Genomic DNA, 24,751 nt, shown 5'->3' on the forward strand with positions numbered 1-24,751 from the left:
CCGCCGCTGGGCTTCTGATAGAGCCCTCGCCGTTCACGTCGGCCTCAGACGGCGCATGCGCTGGCGCCGACGGCTGTTTCCCTGCGACCCCGCTTCTGGCTCGTGTACTAGAGTCCTCACGGGCTGGCGGGAGCGCGCGCACGCGTGGGGGGGCGTCGTGTGCAGGGAAGGGGCACCTGGGCCGCGCATGCGCAGCGGCAGGCGGCGGCGCGAGCAGGGCTGGGAGATGATGGCGGCGGCGGCGGCGGCACGGAGTGTGTGAGCAGCAGCCCGGGAACCGCCGGCCCGGGCCCAGTGCGACCCCGACCCCGCCCGGCCGCCCGCCATGGGCAACGAGGCCAGCCTGGAGGGCGGCGCTGGCGACGGGCCGCTGCCGCCCGGGGGCTCCGGCCCCGGCCACGGCGCGGGGAAGCCGCCTTCAGCACCGGCTGGTGGAGGACAGCTCCCGGCGTCAGGCGGGGCGCGGGCAACCGCCGGACCACCCGGTCCAGGCCCCGGGCCCGGTGCCGGCCCGGGCACGTAAGTGCGGGACACGGCGGCGCCCGGGGGGCGGGGATCTGTAGCCTGAGGCCGAGGCCGAGGCCGGGGCCCACGACCCTGCGGTCTAGTCTGGACAGCGAGGTCGGACGTCCGGCCACACTTAGAACCCAGCTGGTTTGGCATGAGCGGGTGGTCGCGGGAAGCGGCCCTCCCTTTACAGCCGCCCTGCCTTAGTAAAGCAGAATGGTGAGCGCAGGGTCAGTCCGGGCCTGCAGACCGTGACTCCGTCACGAACCCCAAATTCGCTTCCTCCCCAGTGCCGGGCTAAGGAGGGGCTTATGTAACCTCTGCCGGGTCCCTCTGCACTGGGGAGCAATGGGATGGAAAGCGTCCTCCTGTCTGCTGGAGTCTGCATGTGTCCATTGTGTTGGGCCGAGGAAAGAGCACAATGGGAGTGGCTGTCAGGGAAGATAAGTGTCACTGCGAGGAACAGAAAGATGTGGAAATAGTTGAACCATGAACTTGGTCATGCGCTTTCCTCAGGCATTTAGTGGCTAAAATCATCTTTGGAGGAAGGGAAAATGCCACTGGACACCAAAAGGTACTTATTTAGGCTCATAAATACTAACAGGGTCATGTGCTTTCACAATGGTTTAGTGAAACACTTTGGGGTGAAGCAAAAATGCAGTTGAATCATCTAGAACCAAATATGTTCTCTTGTCTTATGATTTAGATTACCACCTCAAATCAGTGGAATGTTTTAAACAGAACATATCTGATCAAATACTGTGAAACCAGCTTGTTTAAAATGCATCCCGAGGTCCTATAAACAATCAAGTGGCAGTAAATGCAGTGGAAGGAAATGCCAATATATAATGAAATCAGTAGACTGAAAACTCAGGAAAGCTACCAAGAGACAAGATAAAATGGAAGGCGTTATCTTTACACCAAATAGTCCTGGAGAGTAGCAAAACTGGGGAGTGCTTCTGGATCCATGTGAGTCTGCTGATAATGTTGCCTTGGCTTCTCTGTGTGGGAGCACATAAACTGTGAGGGAGCATAATTTTTGATTCTTTAGCTGCCCAACTGTGCCTTTCATGTGCTTATTTTCTCAGAAGTTGTTTCTTAGACAATTAACAGTAATGAAAGGCTCTTAGTAGCCTGAAACCTGCCACAGACAGGCCAGCCTGTGACCATCCCTTTTAGAGGGGGGATTTGCCCGTTTTACATTAGCTATTATGGTAATGCAGTTGGATAGCACACAGTTCTTAGCACTGCAAATACTGTCCATTTTGCTGCGTGTTGAGCTGCTGTTTGAGTTTTAGCTTGGGGGAGGCTCACTCAGGCTTTAGAGCTCTCCTTCCAAAGGAAAGCATCTACGGCTGAGTGGAAAAACACATTGTTGTTAGGAGTTCTCTATATGGGAAATTTGACATTTCTCTTCTGATAACCAAACAGGCTACTCTGCTTGTAGTTTATCTAATGTTGCAGAGCCAAGCATATGAAAATTTGCAAAGACTTGGGCAGCTCAAAGACACAGGAAGAGGCTAGTGTCTATTCATATTCCTTTTCAGTATTTCATTTCTACCCTGTCTGTGTGTTCTGCTACAGGGCAGACCCATGAACTACTGTGGGTTAGGGAACCATGGGCTCCTGCTGGATTTAGCAGTCACATAATCTCACTCCTGGCTGTGGGCAAGGCACACATATGGACCTGTGGAGCTAAGGTCCTACAGCTGTCAGGCTCAGGGGGTGAGCTGGCTATTTGTCACCAAAGCTCTGAATTGGGGGTCCTTAGGAGATGGGATTTACTCTTCCAGCTGATATTTGCTTGTCAGAGCATCTCAGCTGAGGTGCACCTCCATGATACGTCTCTCCTTCAGCATCAGAATGGCTTCTACTTCCTCTCACCAGAGCGTCTCAGGTACCTGATGCCAAATTTAGCATGTTCTGTTCCGAGATGCTGCTGAACAGATTGGCCCATTGATGGAGAAAAAGCCCTGTGGCATGTGCTTCTGGGCATTCGGGAAAGGCATTGGCATAGTTTCAAGCCAGCTTGTGAATTTGGGGGAATTATACTGTGAATAGAGGTAGGTGGAGGGTCAGGTAAGGGGGAGATCATTTTACTAACCCCAAAGGGGAATGGAACTGAGGTCCTGGGGGAGTTGATTCCTGTCTCTTTCCTGTTGCTGTATTACCCCTTGTCACCCCAGGTTGAATTAGGCTTTTCATCCTCATACTGAGCTGACTTGGGTTCTGCGAGGGGGCGGCTCCAGCATCTGTGGCTGAAGAGCTTGACTAGAATCCTGTGAGTAGCAGTGCCACCACACCCATAGTGCTGCCTCTAACCTGTTTGGATGATATGGCACTTTGGGCATCAGAGAGTCTCTCAAGGCAGGGCTCTCTGCTTCTGGTCTCAGGGTCACATGTGCAGTTATATACGTTGTGCCTTTCCCAAGGAGTGCCAGGTCAGGGAAGGCTGAACTCTATCTCAGGCTCCAAGCTATATGCCTTGGTATGGGCTGCATCTTCCTACAGGAAGGGGCACCTTTCACTTATTCATTCATTCACTTATTTTTATGGCGGAATGCCTGATGTACAGTGAAGGTCCCAAGTTGATGGGATTTTACTTGTACACACATCACCAGTTCAAGAGAAATTTTATGAGTACTCCAGAAAGCACCTTTTAAAAAAATTGCACAAAGAAGCCACGTAGACCAGTGGCGGCCTGTTTAATCTACACCAGCTCTGCGGACTTGCAGAACTTTGACATTTGCAAATTGATCTTTAGTCAATCAACCAAGGTATATTTACTGGTATCAAGAGCAAGCACTGTGCTGGGCTTTGTGGAGGGTCTGGAAGAATATATGATGCTCCCCTGTCCTCTAGCACCTTACAGTCTGGTTGGTCAGATAGCTCTTGAAGAGCTCTCAAAGAACAAAGTCATGGAAGGTTCCTAGGAGTGACACTGTAGGCAGCTCAGTGTCTGAGAAGTGTCAAATAGGTAGTGCTTATAGAAGGGTTGTCAAGTGAGAAGAGTGGAGAAGCAGAGCCAGGCTTCAAAAGAAGGAGAATCCCAAGGCTCCTTGGGAGAATGATGGGGATCTGAGAGGTGGAGAGAGATAGAAATGACATGAGGAGCGTGGTTTACACAGGCAGGGACAGTGAGTAGAGACTGGGGCCGAGTGCAGGGGTGTGGAAAGCTGGGGCAAACCAGGTAAGGCGCCTCCCACTTGTTACCCCATTGAAATTGGTGATCAGTGCTGAGCTGTCACTCACTTCCAGTCCAGGGAGACATCTTGAGCCAAAGGCAGCTGGGCACAGAGAGCCTGGGCATTTGCTGGAAGGTGGTTGAAGCTGCTCTGAGAACCATACCCAGAGTTCCTTTCTCAAGATGGGTTTGCCATAATTATATCTCAAAAATAAATGAATGAATGAACGAATGGATTTGTCAGGCATAGTATCTCTGGTTTGGGATTAGCCAGACTTGTTATACTATGTCAGCTATCAGTCAGGCTCTAAAAAAATCTGGGATTAATTTGTAAGGCTAAAATGAAAGGATACAATTGTTAGGTTTGGAAATAATGATCCTTTATCATTTAGAGATCATGTGAGGCCATTGGATTCTCATGGAGGGCATGTCATGGAGTTTGCGCTTAAGTGACCTAACATCTGAATGGTGATGATGTCAAAAGCTCACCCAAAGGGGGCAACCATTTTTGCATTTCTTGCCAGGGAGAGAGGGACAGTTTTGATAATATAGCTGTTCCTAGCATTAGTAAGACTGATAAGATGCTGCAGATACAAAAAAAAAAAAAAGTTATGGATGCATTAAGGGGAGGAAGTCTATTTTATTTAAAAAAAAACTTTTTATTATGGAAAATTTCAAACATACATACATAAAAGTAGAGAGAATAAGTTAATGAGCTCCCATGTTCCCATTGCCCAGCCACCACCATCATCAGCTCATGGCTGATTAAGTTCATCTATCTCCCTCACTTCCCACCCCCATCTTCGAGATATCCCAACATTTCATCATCAATATTTTAGTGTCTGCATGTCCCAGGATCGCTTGTGAAGTCTCAAAACAAATCGTTCATTTTCAGACATATTGGGCATATACTTAATGAAACATTCTCAAGTGTCTTGGTGCTCATATCCCTGTGCCCTCCCCCTCACTGATCCCTGTCTTTCCACCACCTTTCCAGCCCTTTCTCCCTCATCTCTCTCTCCTTCACCTGTGGGAAAGACCCAACTCAAATGCCACCTTCCCAGAGAATTTTTCCCAGTTTCCTCCAGCCAAAATAAGTTACTATTTTTTTTTTCCTGTCTGAGCCCCCAAGCATTTTGTTTGTACTGTCAGTTTAACACATGATTTGGGTATTCGCACCCCTGTCTGCAGAGTGGAAACTTGAGTCTAAGGGCGTCATCTTATTCCATGCTGCATCCCCATTTTGGGACCATATAAAAATGCTTCTATTGAACATCCAAAAAAAAAAAAATATTTTAGTGTCTGTTTCTAAGAAATAAGGGATTTGTAAAAACATTACCACAGCACCATGATCACATCTAAACAGCTAACAGTCTCTTCTTAATCTTAGCAAATATCCTGTCAGGGTTCAATTTTTTTGATTATCTTATTAATTTATTTTTACAATTGGTTTGTTTGAACTGTGAACTAAACAGGGTCTACACATTGCATTTGTCTGATACATCTCTTCAGTTTCTTTAAATCTATATGTTCCTTCTCCTTTTTTCCCCATTGTGGTTTATGATTGGCTGTGTTATTTGTCCTGTGGTTTCTCATATTCTGGATTATGCTGATTGTATCCTTGTGGTGTCATTTAAGATGTTCTTCTGTCCCGTATTTTTCCTGAAAACTGGGAATTACATCTAGAAGCCATTCAGAATCACATTTCTCTTTTTGGCCAAGAAATTCTAGCTTTTTAAGAAAGAGTTCGTTGAGGGCTTCAGATGTGAAGGGACTGAGAGTTTGTTGAAAGTAGATCTAGACTTTGGACTAGTTTGGGAGCCAAAGAACAACACAGTGGGCCACTTTTCTGTTCTTTTTCTAAAGTTCTCCTTCCACTGAGTAGGTTTGGTTCTGAGTTTAAGAAGTCAAAGCTTTCAGAGCCCCTGGATCACACCTTTTCACTCCAGCATAACAGGGGGAGCCTTCCCTGTATATGTAAGTAGCAGGCTGCTAGGAGAGAGGATTTGGGGCTTCAGTAAATCCTCCCCCTTTTCATAGGTCCTGCACATTTTTTTTTTTTTTTAAATAATTTTTTTTTAATCCCCAAATTCTTTTTTTTTTTTAATGATTTGCTTATTTATTTATTTATTTATTTATTTATTTATTTATTTATTTATTTATTTTATGGCTGTGTTGGGTCTTCGTTTCTGTGCGAGGGCTTTCTCCAGTTGTGGCAAGCGGGGGCCACTCTTCATCGCGGTGCGCGGGCCTCTCACTATCGCCGCCTCTCTTGTAACGGAGCAGGGCTCCAGACGCGCAGGCTCAGTAATTGTGGCTCACGGGCCCAGCTGCTCCGCGGCATGTGGGATCTTCCCAGACCAGGGTTCGTAACCCATGTCCCCTGCATTGGCAGGCAGATTCTCAACCACTGCGCCACCAGGGAAGCCCGGTCCTGCACATTTGAATGGGGCCCTTTCCCCTAGTCTGTGATGGATGTGGAGAGGGACAGACCTTGCTATGTGTGGGCTACTTGGGGAGAATCTGTACCTGGAGCCTGTGGCCCATACGCAATCATTTGGTGCTGACTGTGGAGACAGGTTGGCAAAGCTGTCGTAATAGTTATAACTACCATTGCTGGGTGCCTGTTCCACCACAGTCATTCCTCTAGGTGTTTTACACACACTTATTCCTTACTCCACCTGCCTGGCCATACAGCTCCTGCAGGCCCCATCTATCCTGGCCTTATTCGTCCTTCCTTCCCAGGGATTCACTTTTTAAAATGGTGAAATGGTGGCTGAGACCTACCTGCCAGCAGCAAGGGCCAAGTGTCACTTTAGGACTTGAGGCCCTCCTAGTAAGCTGGGACTTAATGGACAATCCAGCTGTGGGGACTCCTATCTCAATTGGTGCCAGGGGCATGTCATGCTGGTCTTGGTACTGCATTTGTAGGACTTGCGCAGGTTCCTTTCCTGCAGGGCCTTCTGCCATCTCCGTTCACCAGTGTAGTGGTGGAAGCTGATTGTAGCTGGGGAATGAATTAGGACCCTGGCCTATGGTAAGGGAGATGAATTCTGGTGTCCCATCCCCCCGTGGATTGGGCCTCTGGTGGGGGTCTGTCCCTTTCTGGCATTCTCTCAGTGCATGTGTCTTATACTTTAGGTTCTGGTCAGCTGTGCCCGTAGGATGGAGAAGAGGAGCATGCTCCCTGATTGATCTGTGCTAAACCTTGGCTGCCCACGCTGGTCTCAGGGCTGCTTTGATCTCTCCTTCCTGTACTTTGCTCTTAGGGGCATCTAGGGTTAAGAGAGCCTTGCTCTAGCAGAGACCTCTTACGTGGTATCTCCACTTCCTTCTAACAGGAGGGACACATGGAGGCATATTGGGAGCCTCCAGAGAACTTTAGGTCACCCTTGAGATCAAATCCAGATTTCTTTGGAGAGTCCTGGCTGCTTCTGAAGTGGTGGGACTGCTGTCAGGGCCAAAGGTGAGGAAGAGATTTTCCCTAAGGAGTAGTGGAAGGACTTGGTCCCAACCACTGAGGAGATCAAAGAGCCTCAGCAGCTTGTCTAGGAACTCACACAAGGATCACCCAACCTGGTCCCATCTGGGACTGCCCCTATACACAGAGGAGCCCAAGCTCTCCAGTGCCCCAGGCTCAGGGAGGGGGATGTGCCCGCCCCCACCCCCAGGGATGCTGGAAGAACCAGTAAGACACTTGGGTGCTTAGGAGGAAAGGAGAGATAAGGAAATTTCCTGGTAGTCGCATCCATACATTGGATACGTTCGTGTGTGCTGGTAGGTAATAAGGATCGTCTGCACTTTTTGTATACGGGAGCAGTTATGAGGGATTTCTACAGATAAATTCTACTTAGAAGTAGGAGGACTTTAAAGTGATGTTCAGCCACGTATTCAGGAAACCCTTTGCTGAGCACCTACTGGATGCCTATCCCCGGGTGAAATGTGAGGAACAAAGGAAGGCGCAGGATATGGGCTCTGCCCTCAAAACGGCTCACAGCGTGATGGGAGAGAAAGAGAGACTTCAGTTCAGATATTTACCCTCAACTTCCTTAAATTAGAGTTTGCTCCTGCCTTCTCTTTTTCTCACGAAGGTAAGAGAAATGAGCACACGATTAAAAGGGTTTGTATTATTTCATCTTCTAAAATAGTAGAGCACATATTTGTATGGTGTTCAACAGCTTACAAAACACATTCACAGCACTAACTTACTCTGTTGGGAGCTCCAAAGGTCTAACATGAGAGATTCAGAAGAACAGCCAGCTAGCTGACTTTAGCAAACCCAAATGCCATACACTGAGCACAGCTGGAGAACCACGTCACTTCCCTGCCTCCTGCTCTCAGAAGATGGAAAATTTAGCAAGAGGATGGGAGGGCCTTGAGGACAGGAAAAGGATCTGGAAGTAGGACATTTGAGCAAAGGACAGGGTAGGGTGGGGTGGGGGATGAAGAATGGTGGAAGCATCCTGGGTAGGGGTCAGAAACTCAGGTTTTAATCAGTCCTGATGTTGCCTGAAACTGGCTGTACGTGTTGGGTAGGTCCTCAGTTTTTTTCCATCTGTAAAATGAGAAATTTAACTAAATAATCTCCAAAGTCCCCTCCACCTCTGACAGCTTATTTCTGTGAGATGATTGAAAAGGAAGGGCGATGCTTCCCACTGTTCAGCTTCACAGAGGAGAGAAAACAAGTACAACGTGCAGCCTTTAGGTTAATTAGAAGAGCTTTAAATGAAGAGGATTGCTCTTCCATTGTGCCCCAGAGATCTTCCGGAGTGGACAAAATGACCTCACAATCAAGCCTGGAGCCAGGAGCGGGACTGGCTGCTGCCTTGCTACTTGGTTGCTCCTGGTAAACACGGGCTCTTGAAAAGCTCTTGGCATCCTTCTACTGGCTTGGCTGGCCAGCCAGCAAGGCTCCCACCTGGACCTGCAGAGCCTGCTGCAGGATTCCTTTTCCCAGCCGTGCTCGACTGCTTATCTCCTGAGTGTTGTCCCATCCGTATCCCACAGGTGCTCTGGCAGCAGCCAGTGTGCTCACGATTTCCAGGGGAGCCAGAGTTGGCAAACACTTCATGGTGGGGGAGGTGGGGCATGGAAAGGGCTGGCCTGAAAGAGACTTTAGTTCTGCCCCCTTCAGTTGGCAGTTGTACAGCTTCCTTCACTTGTAGAGTGAGGAGATGGATGTGGTACTCGCTGCAGTTTCTCCAGTAGCTCCGTGGGTTCTGTGGGCTCAGGCCAGGTCTCCTCCAATGTCAAGGTCTGGCATGTGAGGCCACGTCCTTCAGGAGCATGGTTTAGCTTCAGCACGTGATATGTTTGCTCTGTCCTTTTATTTTGAGCATCTAATCCAACACCTAATGGATACCAGCATGGCTGCTTCCATATTCCCTGAAGGCAGGAGCTCTGCCTTGGTGTGAATACCCCAGTGGTCCGTGGCCTCTGGTCCCTCCCAGGCAGATGATTCCACTGTTGGAAAGTTCTTCTTTCCCTTTGTGGGTCTCCTTATACCTCCTGTCTCTGGGTCCTGGCTCTGCCCTCTGGGCCGGCTGACTTATCCGCTCACAGTTTTGGGAGGAGCTCACTGTGCTCTCACCTCCTCAACCCCGGTCTTCTCTCTAGGCTTCTCCAGCTCCTGTGGCTGGAATGTGACTCTGGGACCCTTGCTGACCTGGGCTGTCCTGCCCAAGACTGTCAGATCCTGAGGACAGGAAGGCTCAGAGAACAGGGCTCAGGGCTCAGCACATCACGTGGACTGTGAGTGACACAGTCTGAAGGATGAGGGGCCTTGGCTCATGTAGCCTGAGAACACCATCCTAAACCTTTGTGAGCACTCTCTGGCACTGCACCCCACAGTTGTCCAGCCTCATGCTGGGCATCTCAGCATGAAGGCTGGGTTCCCTCCATCCTGGGCTTGTGGGACCTGAGTGTGAATCTTTGGGGGTTCTGCGTGGGTCCCTGCCATGACATCTCTGGTTGTACTTAGAGATCCCTTCCAACCTAGTGAGACCCTTTTGGATCTTGACTCTGTCCTCTGAACTGGGGTAAAAACTAAGGCAGTGTGATTGTTTCAGTAATCATGCTATGTGAACTTCTCCCTTTCCTATGGCCCTGTGAGCCCACTTTCCAAACCCCTTTATCTGATCTTGAGTGGCCAGTGTTGGGTTGTAGAGGCCACAGCCTTGCTAGCTTGGGTTTGGAGTGGTGCCAGCTGAGGACAGTGGCAGAGACAGGGCTGGATTGGAGAGGCAGCCACCGCTTGCATCTTAGCCGTGGCAGCCCCTGTGCAGGCTTGTCCTTCCCTGGTTGGCCAGGTCATGCTGGCCTCCCTTTGGGGTGCGTTGGCCTTTGGCTCTGTAGGTTAGATGTCCCCAGGGGCAGCAAATGCTCTGCAGATGAAAGTTTCAAACACACATAAAAGGAGAGAAGATGGTATGGTGAACTCCCTGCTGTGACCCCATCACCCAGCTTCAACAACGATCAGTGTTTTGCCAACTTGTTTCATCTATATTCCTCCAATTTTTTTTTTGGCTGGAATATTTTCAGTCAAAATCCTAACATATCATTTCACTCATAAATACTTTAGGACGTACCTCTCATAGTTAAAAGATATTTTAATTTTAATCCAATGACATTATCACAGCCAACAAAGTTAACTGTAATTTTTTTTCAAACTTTATTTACGTATGTATGTATTTATTTATTTATTTATGGCTGCGTTGGGTCTTTGTTGCTGCGTGCGGGCTTTCTGTAGTTGCAGCGAGCCGGGGCTACTCGTTGTTGCAGTGCATGGGCTTCTCATTGTGGTGGCTTCTCTTGTTGTGGAGCACAGGCTCTAGGCCTGTGGGCTTCAGTAGTTGTGACTCGCGGGCTCTAGAGCGCAAGCTCAGTAGCTGTGGCGCACGGGCTTAGTTGCTCCACGGCATGTGGGATCTTCCCTGTAATTTCTTAATATAACCTAATACCTAGTCCATGTTCAATTTTCCTTGATTATCTCAAAAATGGCTTTTTATTTAAACATTTTTTTAATTAAAAAAAATTTTTTTAGCAAGAGAAAACACAGATTTTTATTTATGTATGTATGGGGGAGTTCAGAGAAAAATGTGATTTCCGAAAATGACTTTTGAGAGTTTGTTTGTTCAAATCAGAATCCAAACAAACCTTGCATATATATAGACTATTATATATATGTAATGTATATATGTGTACTTATTTCAAAATAATGATAGATATTTTTACTAACAATACTAATGAATATAGTTTAAAATTCGCTTGCAGTTTCTTTTGTCCTTAGTTTATATATTTTCAGGAATGTGTAGTCAAAGTTCTGTGTTTTATTTATTTATTTTAAAATATTTATTTATTTATTTATTTGGCTGCACCAGGTCTTAGTTGCAGCACGCGGGATCTTCGTTTCTGAGTGTGGGATCTTTTAGTTGCAGCATGAGGGATCTAGTTCCCTGACCAGGGATTGAACCCGGACCCCCTGCATTGGGAGCGTGGAGTCTTAACCACTGGACCACCAGGGAAGTCCCAAAGTTCTGTGTTTTAGAGTTATTAGAAATGATTCTTCTCTGTGTGGTTATGCTACTAAGAGGCTATACAATTAAGGTTTTTTTTTTTTTCCAGTTTGTGTTCAGTTTGTAAGGATTGCTTTTTGATCACTTACCTGTTGCCACTGTCATACTGCACAGTAAATCAACCAAAACTCAGTGGCTTCAAATAGCAATTTTTAATTCTCACTCATGCATCTACATGCTGGCTAGAATTCATTGATCTAGGCTGGGCTCCAGGCTGTAGGTGAGTCCAGGTCTGCTCCACGTGTCTCTCATCCTCCTCAGACAGCAGGCTAGCCAGGGCATGTTCTTCCCATGGTGATGACAGATGCACAAGAGGGCATACCTAACCACATACACACATTTCAAGCCTCTGCTTGAAATGACACAACTGCTAACATTTTTTAGTCAAAGCAATTTTTAGTTAAGCCCAAAATCAAGGTGTGGTACTGTAGTTACTATGGCTACGTAACAAATTACCCCAAAACTCAGTGGTATAAAACATCCATTACTTTGCTTATTAGATTCTGTAGGTCAAGAATTCAGGCAGGGCACAGTGGAATGGCTTATTTTTGCTTCACAATGTCTGGAGCTTCAGCTGGAAGACTTGAAGGCTGGGGACTGGAATCATTTGACATGTCTTCATCATATTCATGTCTTACAGCTCATGCTGGCTATTAGCTGAGAGGGCCTCAGTGCTTCTCCATGTGGACTAGATTGAGCTTCCTCACAACATGGTTACTGGGTTCCAAGGGTGTCCTGAGAAAGGAAGTCAGGTGGAGACTGTGCTGCCTTTATTACCTAATCTCAAAAGATGTGCATTGTTACTTCTGCCATACTACATTCATTGGGGCAGTCACAAAGTCCTGCCCAGATTTGAGAGGAGGAGACAGACTCCATCTCTTGATTGGGAGTGTCCAGGTTCTATAAGAGCATTTGAGGGCTTCCCTGGTGGCGCAGTGGTTAAGATTCCGCCTGCCAATGCAGGGGACGTGGGTTTGAGCCCTGGTCTGGGAAGATTCCATATGCTGTGGAGCAACTAAGCCCGTGTGCCACAACTACTGAGCCTGCACTCTAGAGCCTGCAAGCCACAATTACTGAGCCCACATGCCGCAACTACTGAAGCCCATGCGCCTAGAGCCCATGCTCCACAACAAGAGAAGCCACTGCAATGAGAAGTCTGCGCACCGCAACGAAGAGGAGAACCCCCTTGGCGCAACTAGAGGAAGCCCGCGCACAGCAACGAAGACCCAACACAGCAAAAAAATAAAAATAAATAATTTTTTTAAAAAAGATCATACAAGGGAATTCGCTGGTGGTCCAGTGGTTAGAACTGCAGGGGGCGCGGGTTCGATCCCTGGTTGGGGAACTAAGATCCCGCATGCCATGTAGCTTGGCCAAAATAAAAAGAGCATATGAGACTGGAAATTTCGCTGAGATTATTTTCAAAAATAGAGTCTGCTTCAGCTGGGAAAATGTACTGCACTTCTAGTGGGAGGAATTGCAAAGTCACATGGTAAAGGGCAGAAATCCACGGAAGGTAAAGAATGGAGAACAATGCCATCTACCATATTTTTTCTTTACCATTTAATTTTCTTAAAATTATGTAAAACTTTCATGTGATTCCAAATAAAACAAGGTGTATTGAGAGAAGTCTAGTTCCATCTTGTTGCCTTCCACTTTGTTCTCTGCCTTCCCTGATAAGAAACCATTTTTATCAGATTTTTCCATTGTTTCTTTTTGAAAATATGAGGAAAAATATACATTTATTTACCTTTCTTTTTTATATAAAAGGTAACAGATTCTAAACACTATACTTTGCCTTTTTTTCACTTAATATATCCTGAAGTTCTCCTCATAGCAGAATATAGAAATTCTCCTGATTCCTTTTTGCATCTGGGCACTGCTCTATCATGTGCACATGCTATGGTTTTCCCTTGGGTATCAACCTGTGTCCAGTCTTTTGCTCTTACAAATAGCACCACAGTGAGGAACCTGGTATCTGTGTCATTTTGTATTTTTACCAGTGTATCTATGGGATATTTTGTGTTTTTTCCGCTGTATCTGTAGGATAGTTTCCTGTTGGATGCGGAAACAGAATGGTGAATGCACATTTTGCTATGTGTTGCCAAGCCTGAGGGGCAAGGGCAGAAGCTGGGAGCTAGTGAGGGGCTTGAACAGTATTCAGGTGTGAGAGGATGGTCACTGGACGAGAATGAGGAGGGGGCGATGGGGAGTGGGGAGGTGGGTGAGAGTGCTGAAAAGTGCTCAACTTCTGAATATATTCTGGCTGTAGAGTCAGCAGGATGGCTGAAGGGTTGGCTGTGAAGGGTTAGAAAAAGGAGTCAGGAGGACTCCTGAGTTTTGACCTGAGCATCTGGTGAACACTGGGGGCAACAAGGATGGGGTCTAAGATCAGGAGTTTTTTCCTGGACAGCTTGTGTTTTAGAGGCATCCAAGTGAGATGTTAGGTAGGCAGCTGGGTATTCTAGTCCCGGCTAAAAACATAAAGTAGCACTTCACCTGCAAATGCTTTAATGTTGATGCCACCTGGTTCCTACAAGCACTCTGAGAAAGAAATAAGGAAGAGGAATAAATTGAGGCCATACTGGAGTTCCAAGAGGGCAAGTCAAGTATGTTCTACTCAACAAGCATTTATTTTATCAAATGAAGTGCCAGAAATGAAAACATTCACAAGAGGCCTGGCATTAAATGCCAACTGGTGCCTGGTTCCTGCCCAGGGCTGAGGATATAAAGGTGAACAGGTAGATTAGCATCCCTGTTTCCTACTACAGAGAATCTTTGAGTTAAACTTGATTGAAGGTATGGTCTCTGCCCTCTGGGAGCTCTGACTCACTCATTGGGAGATGCTCAGAAAGCCCACTGTGGTCCATCCTTCTCATCTTCACACACAGCTGCTAAAATAGATACAGAATTTGAGCCTCAGACCAGAGAGTTTACTTGAAAGTTCCGGCCCATCCCACAGGCTCTCAGAATTCATTGCTGGTTGGGTCTGAAGCCCAGACCACCAGAGCCACAGAGAACACCCTCTCACTGTAGGAAGAGTATCACTGTTCCTTCTTAACCCTCACTTATGTTCATGAAACTCCAGGAAGGCTGGACTGTGGTGTGGGAGAGGGTTCCCTTGGCAGATTTTGGGGATTGGGAAGAGGGCAGGAGGGAGGGAGCTCTAGGTCTGGGGTTGCTGCTCTGGGGTGGTGATCTGCTCATGGGCATCTGGGGTAGAGATAACATAATTTGACTCTGTGATGTACATTTCTCTGGGCCCTGGGGCCTGGGTGCAGGCTGTGGCACACGGAGCTGGCTCCAAAGCCAGTGGACTGGAGTAGGTCTTTCGCAGTGGCCAAGCATTCTTCTCTGCTCCCCTCCTGTACTGAAGCACTTTTGCAAATGATAGTGCTTAGTGCTAACTGCCAGGGTGAGAGGGGCTTCCTGCCAGGGTGCTTTCAGGGAGCTGTGATGCAGGCTGAACCTGTGGAAGAAAGGAAGGAAGGGAAGAGACAGAACAGGGCAGCTTGCTGTAGATTCTCCCAACAGACCAGGTCTGCCCCCACCCTACCCTTTACTCCCCAGCTTTGTCAGGGTGTATGGTGGAGCCCCTCCAAGGATCCCTGCTCTCATTGGTACTTGGCACCTCCCTGGCCAGCATGGTGTACCCCTTAGATTGCCTGAGCTGAAACACAGACTGAGGGGCAGCAGGTACATGGCCTCTGTGCTGTCCCTACCCAGGTACCCAGTCAGGTATGAGGAACCCTGGGAAACACATCCAGGGCTCCAGGGACAGTTGTCACACTACCAGCTCCTTTTATTTTTTAAAAATATTTAAAAAATATATTCTTTTTTCATATTCTTTTCCATTATGGTTTGTCACAGAATATTGAATATAGTTCCCTGGGCTATACAGTAGGACCTTGTTGTTTATCCATCCTATATAATAATTTGCCTCTGCTAATCCCAAACTCCAAATCCTTCCCTCCCTTACCCTCCCTCCCCCTTGACCAGGTCCTTTTCTAAATGGTAAGAACCTCCACACCCCTGAGTGTGGTGTGAGAAAGTAAAATGTCCTCCCTGTCCTCAATTCATAGAGCCTGGTGGGGACCCTTGGGGGCAACACTGCCCCTTTCAGTTGCCAAGACCTTGACTCCTGCTCAAGGAGTACCACTCCTGGTGGTGCTGAAAACCTGTTTTAAGTGGCATGAAAAAAGAGGAAACTAGAAGCTTTGCCTTTTTGGAAACCATCCTGTGTTCCCTGTACTCCCATATGAGCCCTTATTCTGGGACTCTCAGGCTGGTGTGATGCAGGGGCAGTGACCCCAGGAGTAATTAAGGCTGAGTCTCCTGGCAAGGTTTTCAGGGAACATGGGCCTTGGTCAGGCTCCCTCAGCTTCCTTTTCCTTAGTCCCTACTGGTGGCTCAGGAGAAACAAGACATTCAGATAAAGATGTACATAGCTTGGGCTTCCCTGGTGGCGCAGTGGTTGAGAATCTGCCTGCTAATGCAGGGGACACGGGTTCGAGCCCTGGTCTGGGAAGATCCCACATGCCGCGGAGCAACTAGGCCCGTGAGCCACAACTACTGAGCCTGCGCGTCTGGAGCCTGTGCCCCGCAACGGGAGGGGCCGCGATAGCGAAAGGCCCGCGCACCGCGATGAAGAGCGGCCCCCGCACCGCGATGAAGAGTGGCCCCCACTTGCCGCAACTAGAGAAAGCCCTCACACGAAAACTAAGAGACCCAACACAGTCATAAATAAATAAATAAAATAAATAAATAAAGTATTAAAAAAAAAAACAAAACTAAACTAATCTTAAAAAAAAAAAAAAGATGTACATAGCTTTTGGAAAGATAGTAACAATACTTAGTAATAATTGAGTGATTTTGCTTATACAGTATTTTTTCCTCTGTGTAGCTGTGGCCAATAGAGGGTCAGAATCACTGTTGAGGGATGGAAAGACTGAAGCCAGGGAGGTAATGGGCGTTTCCAAGAACCCCATAGCAAGGTGGGGCAGGACCAGGAGGAGGAGCCTGGACTGCCCACCCTGGCCTCTGTTCAGTGAATCTCCCTCACTACTTTGGGATGAGGAAACTTCCATGTGTCCAGTAAAGGGATCAGACATCCGGTGTGCAGCACTGGCCTGCTTGGTACACTCTCTGCCCTTGGGTAGAGTGGGCTAAGGGTGGGGAGCAGGTGACAATCTCAGGGTGGCCTTGGGGGTATAAGGCTCCAGGGCCAGAAGAGAAGAGCCCAGCCCCCACTAGATGGAGTTTAGGGGCAAGGCCTCTGCTGCAGTCTCTTCCAAACAACTCACTCTTGTAGAGCACTCACTCTGTGTCAGGCCCCAGAGGCCTCAGGGTTCAGTTGGGAACGAGGACAGAAATCATTCATTCTTTTTTTATGTGCTGGCATGGATGCAGGGAGTACCTTCTGAACAAGCCCACAAGCTCCAGGACCTTGTGGAGTGTACAGCCTTCAGGAATAAGACCCATGGCCACTTTTCAGAATCGGTATAAGCGATTCTGATAAAGGGTGCTGGTTGTTATTCCATGACCTGCCTTGGGGGGTGGGTTTAGACACCTAGGATCTATACAACACCACCGACACCCTCCCCCGAAAAATTAATTTCTCCAGAAGCCCTGCTTTATCCCCAGGAAAGGCTTTGCTCCCAAACGGTTCTCATTCTGAGAATGCTGTTTCTTTGTCCAACATTTTTGTTCATTATTTATTTTTGTTCAGTGTTTGTTCATTCAACAAGCATTTATTAATCCTGCTGTGTATCTGGGTCTGTGCAGGCTCTGAGTTCACAGAGGAAATGCAATAGTCAGCCTACTTGGATCCCACAGTCTGGGTCAGCATGAGGGACTTAGCCAAAGCCACACAGTTCAGAGAAAGGAGCAGCAAAACTTCTTAGGTGCCCCCATGTGGGTCTCAGTGTACTGGTGTCCTGCCAGACTTTTTGTAGCTGGACAGGCCTGAGCCTCAGATGATGGCTGCTCGTACACACATGCACACACACACACACACCCTCTGGCCCTGTTACCTACACACACACACACACACACACACACACACACACACACACACACACACACCCTGACCCTGTTACCTCCCAGTGCTCCAGGGACAGCCTAATGGCCAGGTTCCTGTCCTTAGCTGCTTAGACCTCCCTGTGGGCTCAGACCCTCCTGACCATGGTCTCCTTCTCGAAACTCCCTTCTTGGTTTTGTAGCATGTCCTTGTTTACTTGTCGGTCTTCTTTGTGGCACTGCTTGGCCTGTCTGATGAGGTCCCCAAGACTCAGCCCTCAGCCAAATCTCTTCTTCTCACTAGGCCTGCCCAAGGCTTCTACGCAAAAGGTGCTGCGTGCTGACGGCTCCCCAAACTCTCCAGCTCTGGTCCTCCCACTCCCAGTGGACATCTCCATATGGGCCATCACTATGCCATCACTTGCCCTCTCACCTCTCCCCTTTGGCTGAAATAGTGTTTAATGTTGGGTTAGCAGGACCCCTTTTCTTGGGAAAACTTGAGTCTGTACCACAATGGACTTAATCTGACATAAAGACTTTTTTGAGGACAGGAATGTCGATGATTTTGTTTGGTATCTGTAAGAGATCTTAAACAGTCTTTTTTTTTTTTAATATTTATTTATTTGACTGCGCCGGGTCTTAGTTGCGGCATGCGGGATCTTTAGTTGTGGCAATGTGGGATCTTTTTTTAGTTGCAGCATGCCAACTCTTAGTTGTGGCTTGTAGGATCTAGTTCCCTGACCAGGGATCAAACCCGGGCCCCCTGCATTGTGAGCGTGGAGTCTTAGCCACTGGACCACCAGGGAAGTCCCTTAAACAGTCTTTTGTTTGGGAATGGAACCTCTTCTCAGGCCCAGGCCTGGGCTCCCCAGGTCAGTAGGAGCAGGTGAGCAGAGTGCGGATGGTCAAAGAACACTTCTGGTGGGAAATATCATAATCCAACTTGGACAGCCTTAAGTCAAAATGAGGGGGCCATATTATAAGATCAGAATTGTGTCTTTCAGAGCTCAAAAGTAGTTTATAGTCAGCTCTCAGATAGGGATGAGGACCAGGGAGATCATCTTCTCCTCCCAAATCTGCTTCTCTTCTTCTCCTCTCTGCTGCTTCTTTCTGCAGCCTGGTGAGTCTGGCTTCTCACCAAACAGGCTGGTGGGAATCTTGGCAACTCACAGCTCACCCATCCCTCTCCCTGTTTTCCTTTCCCTCCCCCATTTCAGTTCTCCAGGGGAGAGACTCTGAGAGGCTCAGTGTGGGCCAGGGGCCAGCATCAGCTCTGATCCACAGTGCAGGTGGAGCCACATTGTACAGTCTGCACAGGACGTCATTCCACCAGATTCCCCCAGTAAGTGGAAAGCTTATGGTCCACTCACAAGGGTCATCTGTAGGATCCCTGCTGCTGGCCAGTGTGTCAGAGTGCCCCTTTAAAACCTCTTCCATGTGCAGCCCTTTTGACTCTATCTTACACCCTCGAGAACCTGGTATCCAGGTGAGACAGAAGGCCAGGTGGACCAGAGTGATTGCCAGGGCATGTGCCCCAAAGAATGGTGGATGGCTCCTGGACCTGATTCTTTGCTTGTCCAGGAAGAGGAGAACATATTCCAGCAGCCTTGGGCTGACTCCACCCCATCCCCTCAGACTCCAATGGGCAGCTGCCTTTCACAGCAGCAGGCTTTCCTCCCAGAAGCCTGCTTCTGGGGTCCCCTTTTTTGCTTTGGGACCATAAGTGTGCTTCCTCTTTTCTACCCAAATGCTTTTGCTCTCCAGCCGGGTCCTGGCCTCTAGTCCCATTCTCTCTTCCATGAGCATACCATCACCATGGCATTGGAGCCTTTCCTGTGACTGTTGCCTTAGTCTAAAGGCTTGGTACTGGGGGTAGGAGCAGAAAGGGGCTTGCTCCCTCCTTTTCTCATGGTATAACAGTGCTGAGCAGCTGTGAACAGCTACTGGGGCTCACCCACCAGGCTTCCCAAGGGCAGGAACTCTGTCTAACCCTTTGAGAAACATTAGGGAGGGATGGGGCTCAGGGTCAGCCATGGTGAATTGCGGCCTCTCTGTGGAGAAGCCTTGCTTCTGGGTGGGCCCAGGTCGGTGGGCCCAGGTGTTTCTCCTGGAGTTGGAAGTTTGGTCTATCCTGTTGGGATCTCCTGTAAGGATGCAGCCAATTTCCCTTTTCTAAGCAGGTGTACAGCAAGGACACCCTGGAGCAAGACCAGTAGCTCTCATCAGCATATCAGCTTGTGACAGGGCTCATAGGGAGTTCTTCCTTGCAACTTTGGCTTCAAGGTGAGCCTCTTAAAACCCTAGCAGCACAAGCCACACCTTTGGAAGCCAAGGCCAGGCCTCCAGACAGATGTAATAGAGACCCTACTTCCCCCTCGCCCCCCACGCCTCCCCAGGACTGACCCCACTGTCCCGCTGATCTGGCTACGTTCCCTAAGGGAGGAGAGACGTGGAGAGGAGTGGGCGGGGGCAGGAAAGCCTGCATGGGGTGGCTTCCCTCCGTTGACCGTGATACCACTGATCAAGGTGCTAACTGTGTGGTTGCTTAGCATGACTGGGACAGGGGGAGCAAGTTTACTATATTTTCATCCCTGACTAGTGCACAGGTGGGCCCTGGGCTTGTGAGTACTCAGTAGGGTGGGGCATAGTGGGGGCTCCAAGAATAGGATGGACACTCAGCAGGGATTTCAGGAAGGGATCTTGCTGAGAGGTAGCTCTCAGCCCTCTCTGGGTCCTGCTACCCCCATGCTTCTCAGAGATCTTGCCTGAGCAGCAGTCTTGTTGACAGTGAGGCTTGTTCTTTGTATTTGTTCCCATGCTCTTTTCTTGGCTTCCCTTTTTTATGTTACTCTCCCGACTCCTGATATATCCAGGTAATTTTGAGTTTTAACTTTGTTGATGAGACTCTTCTGGAATTATAAAAATTATATAAGTAAGACATGAATATATTCTTGATGTAAATATTCAAACAATTCAATCATATATTGAGTAAAACTTCTATTTTCCTTTCCTTTTCTAGCATTATTACTTTTCTGTGTATATTTCTAAGATCTTTCTCCAAGCATTTATATTCATGAATCTGTTGTGTACATATACACACACTTTTTAAAAATAGATCAGTTTCATTTTCTGTAGTAGCAAACATTTAATCACCAAACAAAACTTGTGGACCTTGAGCACCCAAGGGCCATCACAGGCAAACTGTTAGGCTGCAATAATAAAGTAGCACCTACTCCAGAAATCAATGCCCTAGGGAAGGATGCACTGCCTAGGAGGGGCACAGAGTTAGACTTAGCCCCCTTTTCCTTGCTAAGGGTTAACAAAAAACGGGGCACAAAACTCTGCAGGGTCTGCACCACCAGAGAAAGCTGGTCGAGACAGGAGGGGATGAAAATTTGGAGTTGGCCAGGGTCTTCAGCCATTCACATTGAGCTACTTCTGGACTGTCCCTGAGAGTTCAGCATTTGGGATCAGGAATTGGTGGGCGATCTCCACACCCATAGGTGACAGCAAAGGCAAGGGAAGGTGAACTGGAGCAGTGGGTTACCTGGACCTCTAACCACCAGGCCCTGGTGCATGGGGTGCCCGCTGTGTATGGGGAATGCCACTGGCTGTGGCATCTTCCTCTCCTGTGATGCCAGGGCCTTAGGATTGCCTCGGCTCCCCAGGGCCACCTGAGCCACCAGGGCTTCCAGGACTACCTGGCCTGCCTTGGCTGTCGGTGCTACCTGCTGCACCCACTGCACTGGCCATGGCTTCTGCACCTTCCTCCACTGTGCTTGTGACTCCTTCACCATCTGACATCTTTTTGTTTTGTTTTGTTTTTTAATAAATTTATTTATTTATTTATTTATTTTTGGCTGTGTTGGGTCTTCGTTTCTGTGCGAGGGCTTTCTCTAGCTGCAGCAAGCAGGGGCCACTCCTCATCGCGGTGCGCGGGCCTCCCACCGTCGCGGCCTCTCTTGTTGCGGAGCACAGGCTCCAGACGCGCAGGCTCAGCAATTGTGGCTCACGGGCCCAGCCGCTCCGCGGCATGTGGGATCCTCCCAGACCAGGGCTCGAACCTGTGTCCCCTGCATTGGCAGGCAGATTCTCAACCACCGCGCCACCAGGGAAGCCCACCATCTGACATCTTGAATCCGCCCACCCTCTCCACTGGCCGCTAAAAGATCAACACACATACTTTCTTAAAGAAATGGGATCACACTGAATATGTTGCTTTGCAGCCAGCTTTTTTTCACAGAACAGTATGGGGAGACATTTCTCCCTACCCCCCTCACTTCTCAAAGAATCAGCAGTTTGGGCCCTAGATAACTTTTTGTCACCTTGTCCCTTCCTGAATTGGAGCAATCCTTGTGCCTTTTGGAGTCTCTTGGCCACTCCTGTGTCCCAGGCATATCTCCAAGCAAGCTACCAGACCTTTGTCTAGCTGGACACCTACTTGCTCAGCCTTTGAGGGTAACGTGAGCTTGAGCAGCTCTGTGCAGGGGTAGGACAGTGCCCTTGTTCCTGAGGCTCTGCCTGTGAACTTCAGAGCATTTCCAGGTTCTAATCTGTTTTTCCAGCTAGGGCTGTCTCCTGGATGCAGGAGTCCCTGCAAAATTCCTTTTTCTTCCCTGACATGTGGTGTGAATTCCCTTTCTCTATTCATACCTTCTGCAGGTTGCATTGCTCAGATTCACAATCATCTGAGTAGAATACTGTTCGCAGGGCAGGGCCACTTACAGCATAAGGAATCATCTGTGCCGGCATCTTGCCTTTCTTTTTGGTCCCCATGGTGACCTGTATTAGTACACACTGCCTATGCCCCTTCAGAGACCCAACCCTGAATCTGAAGGAGGGTGGGCCCCAATTCTCTAACCTCTTCCCACTAAAGGTTTTGGTGTTTGAAATTTGTAGATTTTTTTTAGTGCAGCCCAGCTCCATGTTGGATCAGACCTCTACTCCAGGGCAGAATAGTGCTTGGGGTCATTTATTCATTTGATAAATATTTATTGAGCACATACTACATGCTAAGCACTGTTCTAGGCAGTCCTTACTGTTGCCTATTAATCATGTCCTCCTCCCAAATTTCTTTGTTTTTGCTGGTTTCCTCACTGCTTGTGGGAGGCTTTTGCCTCGGGAACATGAATTTCAAATTTCCAACCAAATAAATCACAAGAATTTTTCCCTGAGTTTTTACTCAAATTTTATCCTACCAGGAGCATTTTATTCTCCTATGAAATGCCGAAGAAACAGGAGGCGTGTTTCCCAGAAACTGGCCTTGATGTGTTTCTGACAAGGCACTTAGTTTTAAGGGGTTGGGAGCGTTAGAGTAGGGTAGGAGGTGCCTAAGTTCCCAGGCCAGGTCCCAGCCTCGCTGCCTGTTTTTCTGGTGCCCTTAAGCTGCTTAGTTTCCTTAATCTTTAGTCTTCTCATTGGAAAAAAATGGAAATGATAAGAGTACCCACCCTGCGTGGTTGTTCGGAGGTTGATTATGTAAAGGGTGAGTCTGGCACATGGAGTGAGCTGAGAGCCTGATGGTGCTAGGGGTGATGGTGTTAGTGGTCTGACTCCCACGAACGAAAGACATTGAAACCATTATGTATTTCATCAGTCAAGATTTTTTTTTTTAAATATCACTTTTTATTTTCTAACTTTGTGAATGCTTAATACATTAGCACCATAGCACATGCTTACAGTTTAGAAATGAATATTGCATATTTGGGGGTATAGGCTCAGGTAGCATTTTTTTTTTTAATTTATTTATTTTGGCTGTGCCTGGTCTTAGTTGCGGCATGCGGACTTTTAGTTGCGGCATGCGAGCTCTTAATTGCAGCATGCATGTGGCAGGGATCCCTGACCAGGGATGGAATGCGGGCTGCCTGCATTGGAAGCGTGGAGTCTTACCCACTGGACCACCAGGGAAGTCCCTCAGGTAGTATTTTGAAATTCTTTTTTGAGATACAATTCACATAACATAAAATTCACCCAATTTTAAGTGTGCCATTCAATGTTTTTTAGAACAGAATTGTACAACAAAAACTACAATCTAAATTTAAAACATTTTCATCACCCCCAAAAGAAACCTTGTATCCATTAACAGTCACTTCTTATTCTTCCCCACCCCCAGGCTTAGGCAGCCACTAATCTACTATCTGTCTCTATAGATTTGCCTATTCTGGACATTTCATGATTAAATAGAATCATGCAGTATGTGGTTTTTTGTGTCTGACTTCTTTCACTTAGCATGTGTTCAAGGCTCATCCATGATGTAGCATGTGTCAGTACTTCGTTCCTTTTTATTGCCCAATAATATTCCATTGTATGGATATACCAAATATTATTCCCTCATAGGCTCATGAACATTTGGGTTGTTTCCACTTTTTGGCTTTGACTATTATGAGTAATTCTGTTATGAACATTTGAGTACAAGTTTTTCTGTAGACATATGTTTTAAATTCTTTTGGATGTATTCCTAGGAGTAAAATTGCTGGGTCATTTGGTAACTCTACATTTAACATTTGGAGAACTATTGGACTTTTTTCTAAAGTAACTGTACCATTTTACATTCCAAACAGCAGTGAATGATGGTTCCTTTTTTTCCCACATCCTTGCGAACATTTGTCATTATCTTTCTTTTTGATTTTAGCCATTCTAATGGGTGTGAAGTGGTATACATTGTGGTTTTGATTTGCATTCGCCTAATGACTAATGATTTGAACATATTTCATGTTATTGTTGTCTATATCTTCTTTAGAGAAATATCTATTCAAATCCTTTGCCTATTTTTAAATTGGGTTTTCTTCTTATTGTTGAGTTGTAGAAGTTATTTGTATGTTCTGGATAATAGACTTTTGTCAGAGATTTGATTGGCAAGTATTTTCTCCCATTTTGTGATTTGTCTTTTTACTCTCAATGATACATTTACAGTAAAAAAAAGTTTTTAATTTTGATATAGTCCTATTTACCTATTTTTTGGTCACTTGTGCTTTTGGTTCTGTATCTAAGAAACTATTGCCCAACCTAAGGTCATGAAGATTTTCTCCTATCTTTTCTTCTGAGTTTCACTTACATTTAGGTCTATGATCCATCAGAGTTAATTTCTATGTATGGTGTGAGGTAGGAGTCCAACTCCATTCTTTTGCACGTGGCTATCCCAGCACCATTTGTTGAAAAAACTGTTTTTTCTCTATTGTATTTTCTTGGCATCCTTATCAAAGATCAATTGACCATACACATATAAGTTTATTTCTGGACTCTCAATTCTACTCCATTAATCTATATGCTTATCCTTATGCCACTACCACACTGTCTTCATTACTGTTGTATTGTAGTAAGTTTTGAAATTGGGAAGTTTGAGTCCTCCAACTTCGTTTTTTCTCAAGACTCTTTTGACTATTCTGGATCCCTTACATTTCCATATGAATTTTGGAAAGGAGAGGCTTGTCAATTTCTGTGAAGGAGCCAGCTAGGATTTTGACACATT

At 47.2% G+C, this 24,751-nt stretch overlaps 1 protein-coding gene across 2 annotated transcripts in view; it reads left to right on the forward strand.

Annotated features, from left to right (window-relative positions):
• The first annotated feature begins 310 nt into the window (after positions 1-310).
• BSN (bassoon presynaptic cytomatrix protein) overlaps positions 311-24,751 on the forward strand; it is a 93,396-nt gene continuing 68,955 nt past the window's right edge. For both annotated transcript variants that reach the window (XR_014250997.1, XM_082413599.1), the window contains exon 1: positions 311-519. Coding sequence is in view for 1 of the 2 variants with exons in the window: in XM_082413599.1 (XP_082269725.1) it covers positions 326-519 (194 nt within the window). In the remaining variant the exon portion in view is untranslated. The remainder of the gene's footprint in view (positions 520-24,751) is intronic.

Source organism: Balaenoptera physalus (assembly GCF_965194825.1).
Source record: "Balaenoptera physalus genome assembly, chromosome: 11".
NCBI classification, from domain to species: Eukaryota; Metazoa; Chordata; class Mammalia; order Artiodactyla; family Balaenopteridae; genus Balaenoptera; species Balaenoptera physalus.